Genomic DNA, 17,745 nt, shown 5'->3' on the forward strand with positions numbered 1-17,745 from the left:
GGTAGCTTTCTTCTCTCCTGATCGTTTTTTTTTTGTTTGTTTGTTTGTTTTATTCTCTGTGTCACTGTATGAAATTCTTATCTGAGTGTTGGTTTATTTGCATTGTATTTGTCTCTGCTTCCCTAGCTTAAATATGATTTTCATACGATCAGGGGCTTTTCTTTAGTTGCTGCTCGATGCTCAGCACCTAGACAAGTGCATGGTAAATACTGGTCGGAAGAATGCATGCGAGGGGTGTTAAATGGGAGCGCTGATAGCAGCTGGGTGCAGAGCTGTCAGCATGGCGCCCGACACAGTCAGAAAGCGCTCCGGAGCCGTGGCTGTTACTGGCGGGGTTAATTCCAATCTGGAATGTTATCATCGCATCGTCTATAAAGCAGGTCTTCAGAACTGCCCAAGACAATGCAGTTCCTTAAAACGCAGGAGGGCCCCTCGGTCTCATGATATATAGATCCTGAAGTCTGTTATTATGAGGCCGCTGCGTTTTTTGCCAATTTTCAGCTCGTGTGGACTTGACCTTCAAGCCAGCAGCATTGAGCTCTCATCTCTGACTGGGAGCCTTTCTGGCTGACCTTTTGCTCAAGCCCAAGGCAATGTTTTCATCTCTGACAAACTTGACCACTGCCAGTCTCTTAAGAGCGGCGGTCCTTATGAGAAGAAGTTGTTCTGCCTGGGCTGTAATCATCTCTAATACCCGATAAACTGCAAACAATGGGGGCATTTGAGGGGGGAAATGCTGGAACAGAGAGACGTCTGGGATGCTGAAGCAGTGCTAAACTGGGGCACGTGGAAAGTTCTAGCATGCGGAATGCTGCACTGGCAGCTCCCATGAGGAGGGGGAAGCTTCACGGTCCTCACAAGGGGCTATTATACGGGCGCCACGGAACCACGCAATCACGGCCCTTTCCAAAACCATAAAAAATGTGTCAAATATTGTGCAAACGCAAACTGCCTGGGCTTGAACGTTAGCCTCAAATTTTCATAAATAACAGGATCCTTTTAATCTGACCAAGTATTTCACGAAAAAAGTGGAAACAAGGGAAATTTTGCCATTGTATAACCACGTTATGGGTGGATTTGTTGTTTGCACAATTCTTTTCTTATAACTTTTTTTTTGAGACAGAGACTCACTCTGTTGCCCAGGCTAGAGTTCCATGGCATCAGCCTAGCTCACAGCAACCTCCAACTCCTGGGTTCAAGCGATCCTTCTGCCTCAGCCTCCTGAGTAGCTGGGACTACAGGCATGTGCCACCATGCCCGGCTAATTTTTTCTATATATTTTTAGTTGGCCAATTAATTTCTTTCTATTTTTAGTAGAGACGGGGTCTCGCTCTTGCTCAGGCTGGTCTTGAACTCCTGAGCTCAAACGATCCGCCCACCTCGGCCTCCCAGGTTGTTTGCACAATTTTTAATAGAGGAATTCTACCTGAATATAATTTTATTTATCTAGGTGTACGGGTTCCCATTTCTGTGGAATATATAGGTTATTTTAAAATTACAAAGTTAGTGCCATATACATTATAGAAAATATAGAGAAAGAACAAATAAAATAGCAGTCACTGGTAATTTTACCATTCCGGGATAGTCATTGTCACAGCTTTGCTGAATGATTTGTCATTAGTCTTTTTTTAGCCGATGCGTATGTATAAATAACACCTTGAAGTCAGTTTAGGATAGCAGTGTATGTAGTGTCTTTAACCTGCTTCATATGCTCACTTCCATTTTGAACTTTCCCTCTCATTAAATATTGCTAAATAAAATAAGAATTTTAATGACTGTGTAGTATCCATCTACATGTAGTGGCTTTCAGCTGGGGGCAATTTTGACCCCAAGGAGGCATTTGGCAATGTCTGGAGATGTTTTTGGTTGTTTGGGGTGGGGCTACTGGCTTCTAATGTGTAGAGGCCAGAGATGCTGTTAGACGTTGTACAGTACACAGATCACCCCCCAAAACAAAGGTGTATCTGACTCTGGTGACAATAGTCCTGAGGTTGAGAAGCCTGAACTGTATGGCTACCTCATAATTAGCTTAATCCATGGCCTGTTAATGGATATTTGTTTCCAATTTTTTTGTTATTGGAAATTAATGGGACAATTTTTTTTTTTTTTTTTTTTTTTTTACCCATTTCACCCAAGGACCAGATACTAAATATTTTAGGCTTTTGGGGTCACTAGATCTATTACTGAACTAGGTTCTTACACTGTGATAGGTTGAGAGCAGTCATTGATAACACGTAAATAAATGGGAATGGCTGCGCTCCAATAAAACTTTATTGACCATAATAGGCAGCATGCTTGGAGCAGTGGTCTGCCCACTCCTGTTGGAGATAATGCTCTGATGACATCCTTGTCCCTAACTCTCCACCGTATAACTGATGATCTTGTTAGAGAAGTTCTTGAAAAGTACCATTGCTGGATGGATGAGGATATACCTTTCACAAGTTTATACTCTTTTATTTTATATGTCACAGTTCTACCAATTTATTTTCTCATATGAGATTATTCATTTAATGCGGCTTTCTGAGTCCCCTGATGCCACTACCATTCCACCAGACCTGGAACCCCCTCCAGGAATGTGGAGCATGAAAGGGTAAGACAGGCTAAGGCCAGTCTCAGTGTCTTCAGGAATCAGACGGGTTAATGAGTGAAGCAGGCCAGCTGTCAGTGCCAGAATAACGAGTGGCGGGAATGTGGCAAAGCGAAGGTCATGTGTTCATGTTCTCCATGTGAAGAGCTGCTGCTTTTGCAGAACTCTGTGCAGTTGCTGGCCTGCTAAGAGTGCAGTTTGGTGTTGCTAGAGTTTCTGATTTATCAGCCAGAAAAGAGAAATCCAAACTCAGGTTTGAGAAACCAGAAATCCACATTTTGGTGTGAAAACTCCCAATTTTTAATTGTTGGTGACAAATTCTAGAACACCAAACATTGTGTAGCCATCCAGTAAGCCATACCTGTGGACTGTGTCCATGGGCTACCAGTGTGGGTTCCTTTGCTGTAAAGTATAACTAATCAAATGATCTACAGCTGGGGATCTCCAGGCTCCTGGCCTTGTGTTTGAGACCCGCAAGGCCCTACTGGCATCTAGCACTCCTAGATGCCAGCTGTAAGAATTGGCAGTCTTTGTGGGCAGACCCCGATAGAATAAGAAGCTTTGCATGGAAAAGGCAGAGGAGTCAGGAGAACTTAAGTCATCTAAGTGAGAAAAGATAATGACCTGGATTGGGTAGTAACAATAGAGGGTAAAAATTAGTGAAATTCTGGATATATTCTGAAAACAGAACCAGTACTCCTTGATGGATTGGCTGTAGGATATGAAGGAAAGAAAGGAGTCAAAGATGACCAAAGTTTTTGGAATGAGCCACTAGAATGAACTATGTGAAGACCATTTTTTGACCTACAAAAAAAAAAAAAACCACGGCAATTTCACATGTTTCAGCCTATAGTAGGAAAAATGGAGTTGGCAACTGTGAAGATGACCATGGGAGGAAGTGATCTGGAGGGTGATGAGCAGGCTAAGTTTGAGATGCTTGCGAATGGTGTTTTTGCATAAAGAGGGAGAACAGCTGGGTTTGGAGTTCCAAGAAGTTTGGGCTGGGGTGCTTAAATCAATGAGACTGGATTAGATCACCAGAGCTGTAAGTGTAGACACAAAAAATCAAGTTCTGAGCCTGGAGGCACTCTGACATTTAAGAGGCAGAGAAGAGGAGAGAACTAGCTCTAAGGAGAGTGAGAAGAAATGAAGGAGGTGAGAGGAAAACCAGGCAAGTGTGTTGAATTGGGAGCCAAGTAAAAAGAAAGTGTATTGAGAGCCTCCTTGCGGTTCCTCGAACATGCAAGGCTTGTTCACACCTGAGAGCTTTCGTGCTCGGCTGGGATGTTGCTCCTGCCAATCTGCTTGGCTCGTCTCACCAGTTTCAGGTCTGTGCTTCAGTGCCACCTTCTCTGTGGCAATAGAGTTGCCTGACATCCAGCTGATGTTCAGGTAATGTTTGTTGAATGAATGGTAAAAGTATAACTCTTGATGAAAGCAGAAGCCCAGGTGAGAACATAGCAAAGCCTTGCCACTCTCAGGGTACGGTGTGTTCGCTGGACCAGCTGGGTCAGCACCCCTGGGAACTTGCTAGAAATGCAGGGTCTTGGGCTCCAGCCCAGACCTATGGAATCACACTCTGCATTTAACAAGATCCCCTAGTGATTTGTGTACACATTCAGATTTGCAGCCAGTCCTGTTTTTAATTTTCTGTGTATGGCAAGAGTGTACTCTCTCAGATGGCAATGACTCAAATGAAGAAGTTAAAACCATCAAAGCTCAATCTCTTCGATAGTTGTTTTTGTATTCAGTCAGAAGTTGTCATCATATAATTTAAACACACAACACAACTGTGTCCTCTCAAATCCTGCTGAAAAGAAAAAAAAAAACTGTGAGTAGAGACTTGAACTAATATTTTATGTAGTTATTCCAGTGACTTCTTTCTTAGTTTTATTTTTAATTGGCCTAAGCTAGGAGAGAATATAAAAGGTATAGTGTTTGGTACATACAGACAAATTTGAGAGAATGAATGCTAATTCTGTTTTTTATATTTTTTAAAAATCTTGTTGTTTAGTATGATATATTTATGCATTAATGACTTAAAGGATCCTCAGAGAAATGGTTTTCTCTTAGAGTGAGTGATGGGTTAAGCTTTTTGGGTCTTGCTGCCTTTTTTTTCCAATAGAAATTCGAGTATGAAAGTAGTGTTTTTATTTTCAGATTATAAATACTCTGCAGACAGCTCCCGCTCCTAAATCCCTCCTACTTCTATTTGGCTGAGATAGAAACTTAGTGTTCTTTTTATTCCCATGATCTTTGGCTTATTTGAGCCTGAGAGAGGAAAAAAAATAATGTATATATTAGGAGTTTTCTTATGATAATGCCTTTTTTCCTGAGGCTACTAAATATTGTTTGTCCTAAAACCAAAGCATACTCATCCTGCAGTTTATAAGCACACTGTTTCATAGGCCATTAGCTAAGGATAAAAGCCATGCTAGGAATTTTTGGTAGGGCTAGTCTAGTTTGTTCTATTATAACATCAAAATTTCAGAAAAGTAGATTTGTTATTGTTTGCTTTTGTACATATTTAGAATTCTCTGAATTCAGAAGCCTACAAAGTAATAACACAGGGAGTGGTGTACAAGTATACAGACCCATGAATATGCACTGTAAATTCACATCTGTTTGTTTGTGCACATACAGGGTATGTGAGCACACCTCTGGCTTTACAGTTTAATCTTTCCCTCTTTACTCAGTTAAAGCCGTAGGTCAGAACTGATCAGCAGTGCAGCGTGCTTCTCTCATTCATCATTATGTGCTGAATAACTGAGGCCCGGCTGTGGTTTCCAACCCTGGCAAGTCTCTTAACTTTTCTTCTCAGAGTTTCTGTTTCTTTATCTTTAAAATGGGGATAATTAGGCACATCCTGTGTTCTCACATGGATGCTTGTCCAGTTAAGACACTCTTTGGAAAAACAACTACAAAATTATATATACATACACAAATTTTGGGTATAAAAACCACCTCTTTTTTTCCTCCAAACCTTGCTGAAACTTTTATTTCATAGGAAAGTTCCATTCTAGTTCGGTAAACCTTTCCTAGAGTGCAGCGTTTTCTATAGAAAGTCGGAGGGAGGTAGATGTTTTCGGCTTTGGGGACCATGTGGACTCCGTCCCCACCACTCAGCCACAGCTCTTGTGGCAAGAGAGCCGCCGCGGGTGACGTGCAAGCTAGTGGTGTGGCTATGTTCTGACCAGACTGCACTTATTGAAATTGAAATTTGAATATCATATAATTTTCATGTGTCATGAAATACCATTCTTCTATTGATTTTTTCCCCCCAACTATTTTAAAAATGTAAAATCCATTCTTAGTTTATGGGCCATGCAAAAACAGGCAGCAGACCAGACCACTGTTGCAGAGAGAAGGCCTTGGCCTCATCCGTCTCAGTCATTTCTAATCTTCCTTTATTCGGGTACCTTTTAGTTTCTGATTTCTCTTTGATTTTGATTCTTTTCTCTTAGGTCAGGATTCATACCTTGTTGCTCCTTTTTTTTTTTTTTTTTTTTTTTTTTTTTTTTTGAGACAGAGTCTTGCTCTTGTCACCTGGGCTAGAGTAGTGCTGTGTCATTATCACAGCTCACAGCAACCTCAAACTCCTGGGCTCAACCAATCCTCCTGCCTCAGCCTCCCGAGGAGCTGGGACTACAGGTGCATGCCACCATGCCCAGCTAATTTTTCTATTTTTAGTAGAGATGGGGGCTTACTCTTGCTCAGGCTGGTCTCGAACCCCTGACCTCAAGCAATCCTCCCATGTAGGCCTCACAAAGTGCTAGGATTATAGGCGTGAGCCACTCCACTTGGCCTGGCGTTTTCTATTTTACCATTTTTTCAGAGATTATGATTGTATCATTGACCTTTTCTGTAAATTGCCATTTAAGAAACAGTATGGAGAGAGTCCTGGTGTGGTGCTGCCCGTGGACAGCAATTGACTAAATGATAATCCCTTTAGTTTCCTTTAAACTTGCTGAACAGAAGAATAAATTCTCTCCCTTAAACATAACCCTAACAATATTTGTACTTCCATAATATGATGAAAAAAAAATAAGTAAGAAATCTGAATACTTTGTTGACTTGTTAAAAAAAATTAATTATAAATGGATTGTGGAAATCTTTGCTCAATTTTACTGAGATTCTTGTTTGTAAATAGGAGAAGACATCGGACTTTCAGATGGGGATTTTTCCCCCCAGTGAATTCTTTTGTCAGCTAGGATGGTGGTATCTGCAGCCTCCATCCTACATTGGCTCGTGATGTGCGCTGGGATCTCTGTAGAGTGAGGCAGATGGAAAATAACCTGTCAGTGCTGGTCCAGTAAGTGGCGAAGCAAAAGCATGACAGTTAGGAGGTGATCCGTCCCAATTCTCCTGCTATCCATTCAACATCTGAATGAAGAAAGGGAAAAGAGACAAAAAGATAGAAGCGGTAACAAGAAAAGTCCCAAAGCCTTTGGATTTTTGCACTTTAATTCAGATAGCTAACGTGTGAAATAAAAATTACATCAATAAATGCTATATTACGGTTAGACTAGGAAGTACCCTAGCTTTATTTTGTGTTGTGTGCTTCATCTGCTCAGCAACACCCAGCCTTTGCTATCTGAATTCTTCGAATGTGGGTAGTTGATTGGAAGGTCAGAAACATGCAGAAATTATCAGGAAATCATGAAGATGTTTCCATCCTCTGTAACACTATGTATATTCTCATTTGCATGCTTGTTTGATTGGCTGTTTTAAAATTAATGAGAGCAAAGTTATTAACTAAAAAGCTATGAATTAGGATGGTTGAAGATAAAGAGTTGTACTTTTACACCTTTTAAAATTGTCAGAGGGCTGTACAGCCTCATAATAATGCTTTGAGGGAGTTCGGGCAGGCTTGGTATCTTTCCGTCGCATCTTCTGGGTGAGGGAGGTGGGACCTGCAGACCTTTGTCACATGCCACCTGTCCACTGGGGCAGGGGCGATGCCAACCGTATTCTAGGTCAGTGGTTCCCAAAGTGTGATCAGGGAGCCCTGCTGGTCTCTAAGACCCTTGCAGAGGTTCTGCCAGGTCAAAACTATTTTAGAATAATACTAAGATGTTGTTTTTCTTTTTCACTCTCATTTCACCAATACACAGTAGAGTTTTTCAAAGGCTACTTGACACGTTAAGATGTCATTATTGTGGTATCCAGTGAGATACGTGCTAGTGTATGCAGTCCTGTGTTTTCAGAATTTCTTGATTTTAATTCCTGATCAGTAAATATTGATAGATAGAATCCATATAAACAATAAATTTTAAGAATATAGAAGGGTCCTAAGACAATAAAGTTTGAGAACTGCTTAGATACTTATTTGCTAAGCGTGTTAGAGACTCGATCTCTCGTTTAATGCTGAAAACACCCCAACGAAAAAGGCGCTGTGATCATTCCCGTTGGATATATGAGGAGAGGAAGGCCTGGAGAAGTGAATGGCTTGCAGAAGGTCACGTGAGTAGTAAGTCGCAAAGCCAGAATTCAAACCCAGGTTTCCAGTTCTTAACTACTCTGCTGACTGTGCAGTCAGGCATGTTATTTCTCAAAGAAGTGCCAAGAAACGCCTGGATTTGGACATTAACTTAACAGAAGAGAAATTTCTCAAAATCTAAGCCATCGTCCTGGGAATGTAAATATGAAGAATATCCTCACAGATGATGTAAAACGGAGACCACGTACTAGTGGTTTGTGGGCTGAGTCTTGTACTATATGAAAAACAAAACAATGAGGTGTCGATTTTCTAAACGTAAGAGGATTTCACTTAAAAAAGAAGTTCAGATTGCCAGCTACCCTTGAAAAATTGGGAGATCTGGCTAGACTGAACCGGCATTCCCGATGGCCATAAGCAGGTGCAGCTTAGATCCGCTGTTCCCCGTAGATGATGAGACTCGTGTCCTCTGGTTTGCCCAGGCCTCGCTGCTCCTTATTGCCTCGCTGCTCGTACCCTCATTCGTGTCACCTGTTTGAGGAGTCTGGGTTGGAAACAGCTGGAGATGTTCCGTCTACTGCATAGTGTTTGTGGGCCGTCTGCTTCTAACGTATTTGAAAACTAAAAAGACATTGACAATAAAAGAACAAACTGCATCCCACTCTGCTTACCCAATCCTAGTTGTAGTAAAGACAGTGCCAAATAGGGAGCAGGTTGCTTTTTTCTTACTGAAGCATTATGTTCTGATTCATTAAAGAATAAGGATCTGCAGTGAATTAACATTTATTTTTAAATGTGCAGCTCTTTCTTTTTTAAGTGTAATAGTGAAATAAGCACATTACACTCACTGCCCTCATTTTATGTTTATTTTAGTCATGTCTGTTGTCCTCATCATTATCGTGTCTGGACCCTTTTATGAAACTTAAAACGTCTCTGTGAACCTCTGTGTGCATGTTAAATCGGTCATTTGAAACACTTTTGAGATTGTCAACCTAAAGGACTTCATTATCCTGGGCATGTAGACAAAAATTACTGAATTTCAGATTTTTATGCTTAAAATATCATCTCTCCATTTCAGCAGTGAGTATTAAGCATTTATTATCATTTTTAGATTTATATTATTAATAGTTTGCCTCTTTTCACAGAACATACATTCTGTGTGTTCACAATACATAGTCTATGCTTTGTGTAGTGTTTAACACACAACAGTAAATAAATGGAACAAATAAACGTATAAGTGCATCAGCTGTCCTATAGGGTCACTCATTCTTTTCTAGACCCAAGGATTGTAAAATTTTCAGTAAATATTTTTAGTAAAAATTTTCATGCTTCCCCATTGAAGAGTTGAGTTGGAGAGACATTTGTTTCTTTTTTTCACATAAATCTGAGTCCAATTTGTGTGTGTGTGTGTATGTGTGTGTGAGTGTGTGTTGCATTCTATTTAGGATAATTCCCCTTATTCATGATGTGAGGTCAGTAGGCAAGTTATAATCCACCCAGCTAAGAATAGGTACACACTGAGAACCAGGATGCAAGAAGCAGCTTTGACTGGAAAGTTCAGCACGGATTCTCTTCCATACTGCAAGGTGGCCGCCCTGCAGCCGGAAGTGGCAGAGTGACTCGGCCGTTAGGATAGTCTAGGGTAACGGCAGCTTCTAGGCTCTGTCTCCTGCAAAGGGGGGTCATCCCGCTATTGGAACCTATGACAGAAAGAGAAATACCAATTGTCTATTAATACTACTGGAACTAAAGCTGAATAGTGAATTGGCCTTGATCTGACAGTGAGTTTGACTTTGATAGCTCATCACTTAAAAAGGTTCTTTTGTATTTATGAAAAAAAGCGTGACGTCAAGCCAGGGGGAAAAATTGATATCAATATTTAAGACCAAACTCGTAGGACTTCCAAAAAAAAAAAAGCCCCTTGTGTGAATGAGGTTTTTTTTTTTTTTTTTTTTTTTTTTACATGCATAACTAATTAGCTTAGGTTATTATAAGAAGGGCTGCTGTGATAAAGTTTCCGGTGGTGTCTCGGGATACCTTGTTTATAGTGCCTTCTCTATGCCAGTTAGTCTTCGAATTGGAATTACAGAAAGTAGAGGGAAGAATAGTCTACCCGTTTCTCTCGTTGGATTGGGGCCACCTGCAACATTATTATGCTGGAAATGCTAGAATACAATCACTATCAGGTGAGCTTTATTCTTATTCATATTCAGTCTCTGAAATATAATGCAATAAATTGACTAATCCACCTTTTAATGTTATTATAACAGGCACACTGTTTTCGATAAGTACAAATCTACTCTTTTAATGCTGTCTATTGTTGGATGACATAAGAAGTAATTCAATGTAGTTTTGAACAACGTAAATATTAGAAGGATATGTTTTTTCCCTAGTGTGTGGCTATACTCTCTTCATCAGCTCCTGTTCATAGCTCGTAAGAGTCATTTGTGTTTATCAAAGAAAGAGTGACTTTAAATTGAGTATCATGGTTTTGGAAATAAAAGCATTTCTAATTCTGTATAATGTTTATAGAAAAGGAGACAAAGTATCCTGGTGGCTTACCGATAGTTATGCCTTTAAAAACACATACATATAAGTGTTATGCATTCGAAAGAAAGTGCTTAATGTGGAATTGCTTTTTACCTAGAATTCTTTCTTAATTAAAATGTTGAATAATCATGTCCAAATGAAAGTGGGAGGAATTAACCCACAGCTACCTGATTTAATCATCAGAATGTTTCTATTTATTTTCTACAATCATTTTACAGTTGGTTCTTAAGGAGTCTTTTTCTTTTTTTCTAACAGAAAGCTGTTCTGTTTGCCAAGGAAAGTGAAATAAACTGAGTTATAACGCCTCCTTCTAGATTGTTGTTTTGATCTTAATAAACCCTTTCAAGTGTGTTGGGGAAATTTTTGCCCTGCAGATAGTTTCAAACTTTTAATTATTAGATAGGAAAAGAAGGGCACAAGGTTTGAAAGAGATGTATAATTAATTAGCAGGGAAATAAAATAGGGCAAAGTATTACCCCCAAATCCTAGGAGTTAGACTTTCAACTGCAATAACATCAAAATCCGTTAGCACGGTGCCTGCCTGGCACACAGCAGGGATTTAATCATTTATTCTGTTGGTGGACCGGTCAGTTTCATATTTGTGCCTGCAAGAGGAACTGTCTGAAACTCAAAAATAACAACACCGTCTTCTTTCCCCCTCCCCATGGCTATGTTCAGGTGCAGACCCACCTCGAAAACCCCACCAAGTACCACATACAGCAAGCCCAAAGGCAGCAGGTAAAGCAGTACCTTTCTACCACTTTAGCAAATAAACATGCCAACCAAGTCCTGAGCTTACCATGTCCAAACCAGCCTGGCGACCATGTCATGCCACCGGTGCCGGGGAGCAGCGCGCCCAACAGCCCCATGGCCATGCTTACGCTTAACTCCAACTGTGAAAAAGAGGTAATTCACGTCTCCTCTCCTCTCTCCTGTTTCCTTACACTGAATGACTTGTCTGTTGGATATTATTCCCGCCCTTAATTATGGACTGGAGTCTGTCCACGTGGCCGCACTCAACAGCCCTTGTCCCGTTGTGCCAGCGTGGTTGTGGCCCTCCAGCCTCCTGTCCCCGTCTCTGGGTTATCAGGTTCAGGGCGTATGGCCGGAGACCTGGCTTGCTCTGTGTGGAGCGTGTCTTCGTTAGCTGAGTGCTGTCTTCTGTTCCATGCCTTTCAGCTCACGGAGCAGTGAAAATGCAGAGAGGAGAAGGGGAGGTGGAAAAGGGAAGGCAAAAATAGAAAAGGTGTGGGACAGGAGGTTTAGAAGTTCCGCTTGTTGTGAATGTCTAGAATATTATTTTTATTTCTCCCTGAGTTGGGGGGGGGGGAAAGCATAGAATGTACATGGATGGATTTGAATAATAATAGCACTTGAGAACTTAACAGAAAAGCCAAAGTTTAATTGCTGGATACATTCCGTTTCATGATAAAATTGCCACTGCCCATTAAATCTGCTTTTGTAAAGGCTGGATTGGAGACAAGACTCAAACATACCTTCAAGCTAATTGTTGCATCAAAATTTGGGGCATTAAAATACTTGAGAGAGGAGAGTTGTGATTTAATGCCTGTTATTTCCAAATTATGAGATGATGAGCTTCATTTTAGTGGAATTTTACTGCACTCTGAAATGTTTATGCAAGTTCAGAGGCGACTTTTCTAACGCTGGATTGGTTTTAGTTTCTAGAGGGACTAAGTCTTTTCCCCTATGCCAACCGCCCTATCGGCCATCTATCTAGCAAGACGATTTGACACAAGTTCTCCCTTCATTCTTTCATCTCTTGGTCCAATTCCACTTTGTCTGAAAGCTTATTTCATCTTGTGGCCGTGTCATCGGGCTCATGAGAACATGTCATTGAAAAGCCGTTTGCAAATCCAAGTCAATGGGCTGTTTCTGCTTGTGTTTCTGCAGGGGTTTTATAAGTTTGAAGAGCAAAACAGGGCGGAGAGCGAGTGCCCAGGCATGAACACGCATTCACGAGCGTCGTGTATGCAGGTACTGAATGACCCGGCAGCCGGAGGATGTGACACTCTGTGATGAGATCTCTATTTGCGGCTGATCACACCTTCCTGATGACTTAAGGCTTTTTCCCCCCCATTGATTTTTTTTTTTTAAGTAGGGAAAACTAAGGACAGGGCCATTTTCTTCCTAGTATCTCATGATTAAATAATGACTACAGAAATTAAACTTAAAACGTATTTTTTCCCTAAGTTGCTTTAAATCACCAAAAAGTGTTTCAAATACATAAACTTTAATAAATAAGACATAAAATACCATATTTCATTTATGTACCATCATCAGTATATATGTCATGCAAATTTGTAGGGTAACAATTGTCAAAGGATATTAGTAAAACCAGGAAGTATGTGTGTATGACCTATATATTGTTTTATAAATGGAATATCATGGAACATATATTTTGAAACTTTATTAATTTAATAATATTTAATGGGTATTTTCCCAAGTAATAAAAGTTGCTTCTATAACATCCTATTTAATGGATACATAAAATTATGCTATATCCATTTATATACTTATGTGTATTATAGACATATGAGAGAATTATAAGCAACAGAAAACTTCTTTTTTTTTTGCTTTTCTATATTTTCCATCAAATTGGGTTACTTTTGTCATAAGAGAAAAAAGATTATTCTAAAAATGCTATCACATCAAGCCCACTAATTTTATTTCCCTCAAAATGAAATTAAAAATCACAAAGAAAGGTTGCTCTTAAGTCCCTTAGCCTATTTGCTTCCTGACCAACTCAATTAGAAACTCATCTCTTAAAGACAAACACAACAAATAAAAGTGTACTTAGAAATGGAACCTAACAAATAGTGTGCTACAGTTATTTCTAACTGGCTGCCAGTTAGTCTTCTCAGGGATCACTTAATTATACTCATTTTTTAAAGTGTTTACTATATTCCTGGCACTGTGAACACTTTATATGGTTTGTGCTGAAATCTCACAAGAATCCAATAAGGCCATAAATATTATTAACACCCATTTTCTGGATTGACAAACTGAGGCTCTTAATGATTAGGGGCTTTGCCCTTAAGCTAGAAAGTGAGAGAACCGGGGTTGCAGCCCCAGCCCTGTGCAGTTGGAGCTCCCCCTCTTCAGTGGGAGTGGCAGAAAGACACAGAAGAGCATGCCCGTAGGTCCCGAGTATCATCGCGTACCCACGAAGCGCTATTCAGACCCAAGCACAGACACACCAGCTAGCTCAGATACGGAGGGTGTTTACGAAGAAATGTTTCCACAGGCTTGTCTTTGCAACTGCTGCAATGCACATGTAATCACTGTTGTTTATTATCATAACTGATGTTTTGGTACTTCAGGAATAAAATTGATCTAGTGGGAATGTCAGCTCCACGACTGTAATGATAACCCCGCCCTTGCATACTCCTTGGGGAGTAGCAAGCACGCTGGCAGCTGTACCAAGAGAAACTTACTTTACGAGTGACATCAGCACAGGGCTAGCCAGCGGCCTGGGAACCACAGTCCCCACACGTGCCCAGGAAACCAGAGGACTGAATGGCCATCTGCGTTTTCCTTCTCCAGGAAGGGTGAGGGAAGGGCACGAGGCGTAGTCTTTAGAGGGAAAAAAGGAAGTGGCCACTGTCATTCGAGATAGAAGCTTCCTGGTTCATCTTTCCTGTTCGGGGCAGGCAGGTTAGCATGGTCGTGGAGAGCATCAGCTAAATCATTGCTCCAACAATCCTTTCGTGTGTGGCTTTGGTCAAGTTGCTTCTCATTTATTTCACCTGGAAAATCGCTATCACAGTAGTACCAGCCCTGCTAGGGTTGTTGTCCGGAGAAATAACTTAGCCTATGAAAATCCCTGAGCCCAGTGCTTGGTGCCTCATAATCATTCATTTAAGGCTGGCTGCAAGTATCATTCTCATCACTCAGTAGTGTTAATGGTCTTTAGTTATATTTTCACTTTAGTGGGAAGAGGACAGTTAGACTCTAAATGAAGAATATTATTGCTTTGGATAAGCAAGGGCCATGGATCTCTTTTTGGGTTGCATTGCGTGGTTTTTGTTTATTTCTTTCTCTCTCTTCCATTGCCCTTTTTCCTACAGATGGATGATGTAATTGATGACATCATTAGCCTAGAATCAAGTTATAATGAAGAAATCCTGGGCTTGATGGATCCTGCCCTGCAAATGGCAAATACGGTATTGATCTTTTTTCTTAAAGAAAATCTTGAGAGACATTTCTAATATTCTGCCCTCTTTTCCTAGACTTTACCTTTGCAACATATTCATTAAGAGATTAGCTAATGATAAAATGGAGAAATATCCCAGAATCACACATAAGTGACTTTGACATTGGAAATTAAGAATTTTTGATGAGTTTGTCAGTAACCCCGTGATAAAGCCCTACCATTCCCTGGAGTCGAAGGATACTTGCGGTGGAACGTTAAGCCTTAAACCATCCCCACTTGGATCTCAGGCCCAACTTAGTACCCTGCAGCCAAGGGACCACTGCTGATCGTGCTATTCACAGTGCTGTTTTGGTTAGCCTGAAAAAGTTAATGCCGTTTTCAGAGAAGGTGTTTTTTCACTGTTCATAAGTGGCGGAGGCCCATTGGGGTTACTTTTCTTCACCAGCAAAATTGATTCCAATTTTAGTTCTTAAGACACAGTGGTCATATGTTCTCTTGTATGCTACTTATTTTTTTCTATAATTTGGAGTCTTGCCTATATTATTGATTTTCCTTTACTCCTTGTGTTTTTTTGTTTTTTTGTTTTTAATGTTATTGTTTTACCAAAGTCCTACAGCAGATCTTACTTAGTCCTTTCAATAATTCAGTGAGTCAACTTGGGACGGCACTGTAGCCTTTGATTTTGGTTTGTCACTTGGTTAGAAGGTCCTGTACAAGATTACACAGCCTGGATGTGTCTAGGCCAGGCCTGCTTGGTACTTTGAAGGCTCACACCATCATATTCTGTTTTCTCTGAGAGCAGTGATACTACCAATACTTAATAAATAGTGTTTTAAAGACTAACATCCATTGAGGGGAAGGGTTCGGAAAGGAGGAATTATTGTTTAATGGGTATGGAGTTTCACATTTGCAAGATGAAAAACTCTGAAGATCTGTTTCACAGCAGTGTGAATATATGTAACACAACTGAACTGTACACTTAAAAATGGTTAAGACGCCAAATTTTATATTATGTGGTTATTTTTGACCGTAATAAAACATTTTTTAAAAGGAAGATGAACTTCCAATAGCAAATTCTCTTGGCCAAGGAACAAGATAGCCTTTACTTATTTACACCAAAATCTTCAGCAAATCGAGTCTTATCATTGGCATTTTTTTTTTCTTTTCCATCTTGATTTAGTTCCTTAAGTTCACTTACTTGAACTCTTGCAGGGTGAGGACTTCCCTTGAAACCTCTAAGCTTCTTCTACAATATTTAGAGTTTGTCTGCTTCCCGCCCATTTAAACTCATCCCCTGATTTTGGAAGGTCCGAATGTTCTGCCGCTCTGATAAATGTTTCCATGACAGACCCTTCTCACCCTCTTGGATCCCTGGTTGACTTCCACGGACCCCTTCTGCTTCCAGATTGGTGCATCCCAGGAGACAAACTACTCTTGTCAGCAGTCAGAAGCTAGGATGAACATGAGCAAAACACTTGGGGGAGCTTGCACTAGGGAATCTATAAATACACCCCAAGACTTGGGTGTATTTACAGTGTTTCACTGTTCTAGCAGCATTAATTAGCAATGGCCCAGTGTCTCAAAAGAACTTTTCTGTGACGGTGGTCAGACTGTAAAATTGACATGATTTTGTAAAATCATTGATTTTTTTTTTCTTTTTTCAATTATGAGGACCGTTGAAGTCCCCTGATCCAGCCTATTACCCAATGCATTAACCTCCTCTTGCGTATCTATCATATTCCCCACCAAAAAATCAGGCATCCAGCTTCTTGGAAACCTCCGATGGAGGATCTATCTTCCCTGCCTTCCTAGTGAAGCAGGAAAACACAACGGTTAGGATTTAGAGATTTGTAACCAGACCTGGGTTCAAATCCCAAGTCTGTCACTTGCTCTGCGGCCTTGCATGTTAGCTTAGCCTCTCGAAGTTCCTTGTTTCCCCATCTGTGAAATGGGGCTGTTAAATAACGTCACGTGGTTATTTCACTTGATAAAGCATGTATAGCAGTTAGCACTGGGAACATAAGTGGCACTCAGTAACATTATCTAGATTATTAAGTGTAATTTATTAATTACAATCTCAAATAATTTTAATGGTATTTGTTTGTCCAGTTGATATTCTTCGTGCGCTCTAATGTGCCGGGCTTTATGTTAGAATAAGATTACACTTAATGACCAAGATAGCCCTCGCAACGAGTCTCCCTGTCAGTTCCAGCATGAGTCCCAGTTTGCTTCATGGAAAACTTTTCCACAAGACGAGTCCTGACCCCTTTAGAATGACCCCTTTAGAACCCCTTCTCTCCTTTAGAATGAGTCCCCGAGTCTCTAGCATTGAGGTCTTGTTGTCTAGCTGCTCCTGAGCTACTTTAAAGATTGACTTAGCATTTATTACTGCGCCCCACGGGGGCATGCGCTGGGTGAGGTGCCGTGGATGGGAAGGGAAGGTACGCTCCCTGTTCTCGTGGGGCCTACCAGTCCAGAAGGGGAGACTCCTTTCACCCTCGAGTGGAGGAGGGTCATTCAGGCACAGAGAGGCCATCTCAAGGGAATTTCCAAATAGGAAAGATCCCCTGGGCAGAGTTGAATTAATTCCCAGCCAGGGCCGGGTGCCACCATGGCTCACACCTGTAATCCTAGCACTTTGGGAGGCCAAGGCAGGAGGATCGCTTCAAGGCCAGGAGTTCAAGACCAGCCTGAGCAAGAGCGAGACCCTCATCTCTACAAAAAATAGAAAAATTACCAGGGCATGGTGGTGCGCACCTGTAGTCCCAGCTACTTGAAAGTCTGAGACAGGAGGATTTGAGCCCAGGAGTTCAAGGTTGCAGTGAGCTATGATGAGGTCACTGCACTCCAGGCAGGGACAACAGAGAGAGACCCTGCCTTAAGGAAGGGAAAAAAAAAAATCCCAGATAGGAGAGGTGTACCCAGAAGCCACCCTAAGAAGTCAGTAACTTTGTGCCAGCGTCCGTTTCTGTTCTATATTCCCATGTTGTAAAAGGC

At 40.9% G+C, this 17,745-nt stretch overlaps 1 protein-coding gene across 7 annotated transcripts in view; it reads left to right on the forward strand.

The window, feature by feature from the left end:
* MITF (melanocyte inducing transcription factor) overlaps window positions 1-17,745 on the forward strand; it is a 212,645-nt gene that overhangs the window by 173,997 nt on the left and 20,903 nt on the right. For all 7 annotated transcript variants that reach the window (XM_012787398.3, XM_012787400.3, XM_012787399.3 and 4 more), the window contains exons 3-5: window positions 11,253-11,480; window positions 12,486-12,569; window positions 14,663-14,758. In XM_012787398.3, the coding sequence (XP_012642852.1) occupies window positions 11,253-11,480; window positions 12,486-12,569; window positions 14,663-14,758 (408 nt within the window). The remainder of the gene's footprint in view (window positions 1-11,252; window positions 11,481-12,485; window positions 12,570-14,662; window positions 14,759-17,745) is intronic.

Source organism: Microcebus murinus, chromosome 28, assembly GCF_040939455.1.
Source record: "Microcebus murinus isolate Inina chromosome 28, M.murinus_Inina_mat1.0, whole genome shotgun sequence".
NCBI classification, from domain to species: Eukaryota; Metazoa; Chordata; class Mammalia; order Primates; family Cheirogaleidae; genus Microcebus; species Microcebus murinus.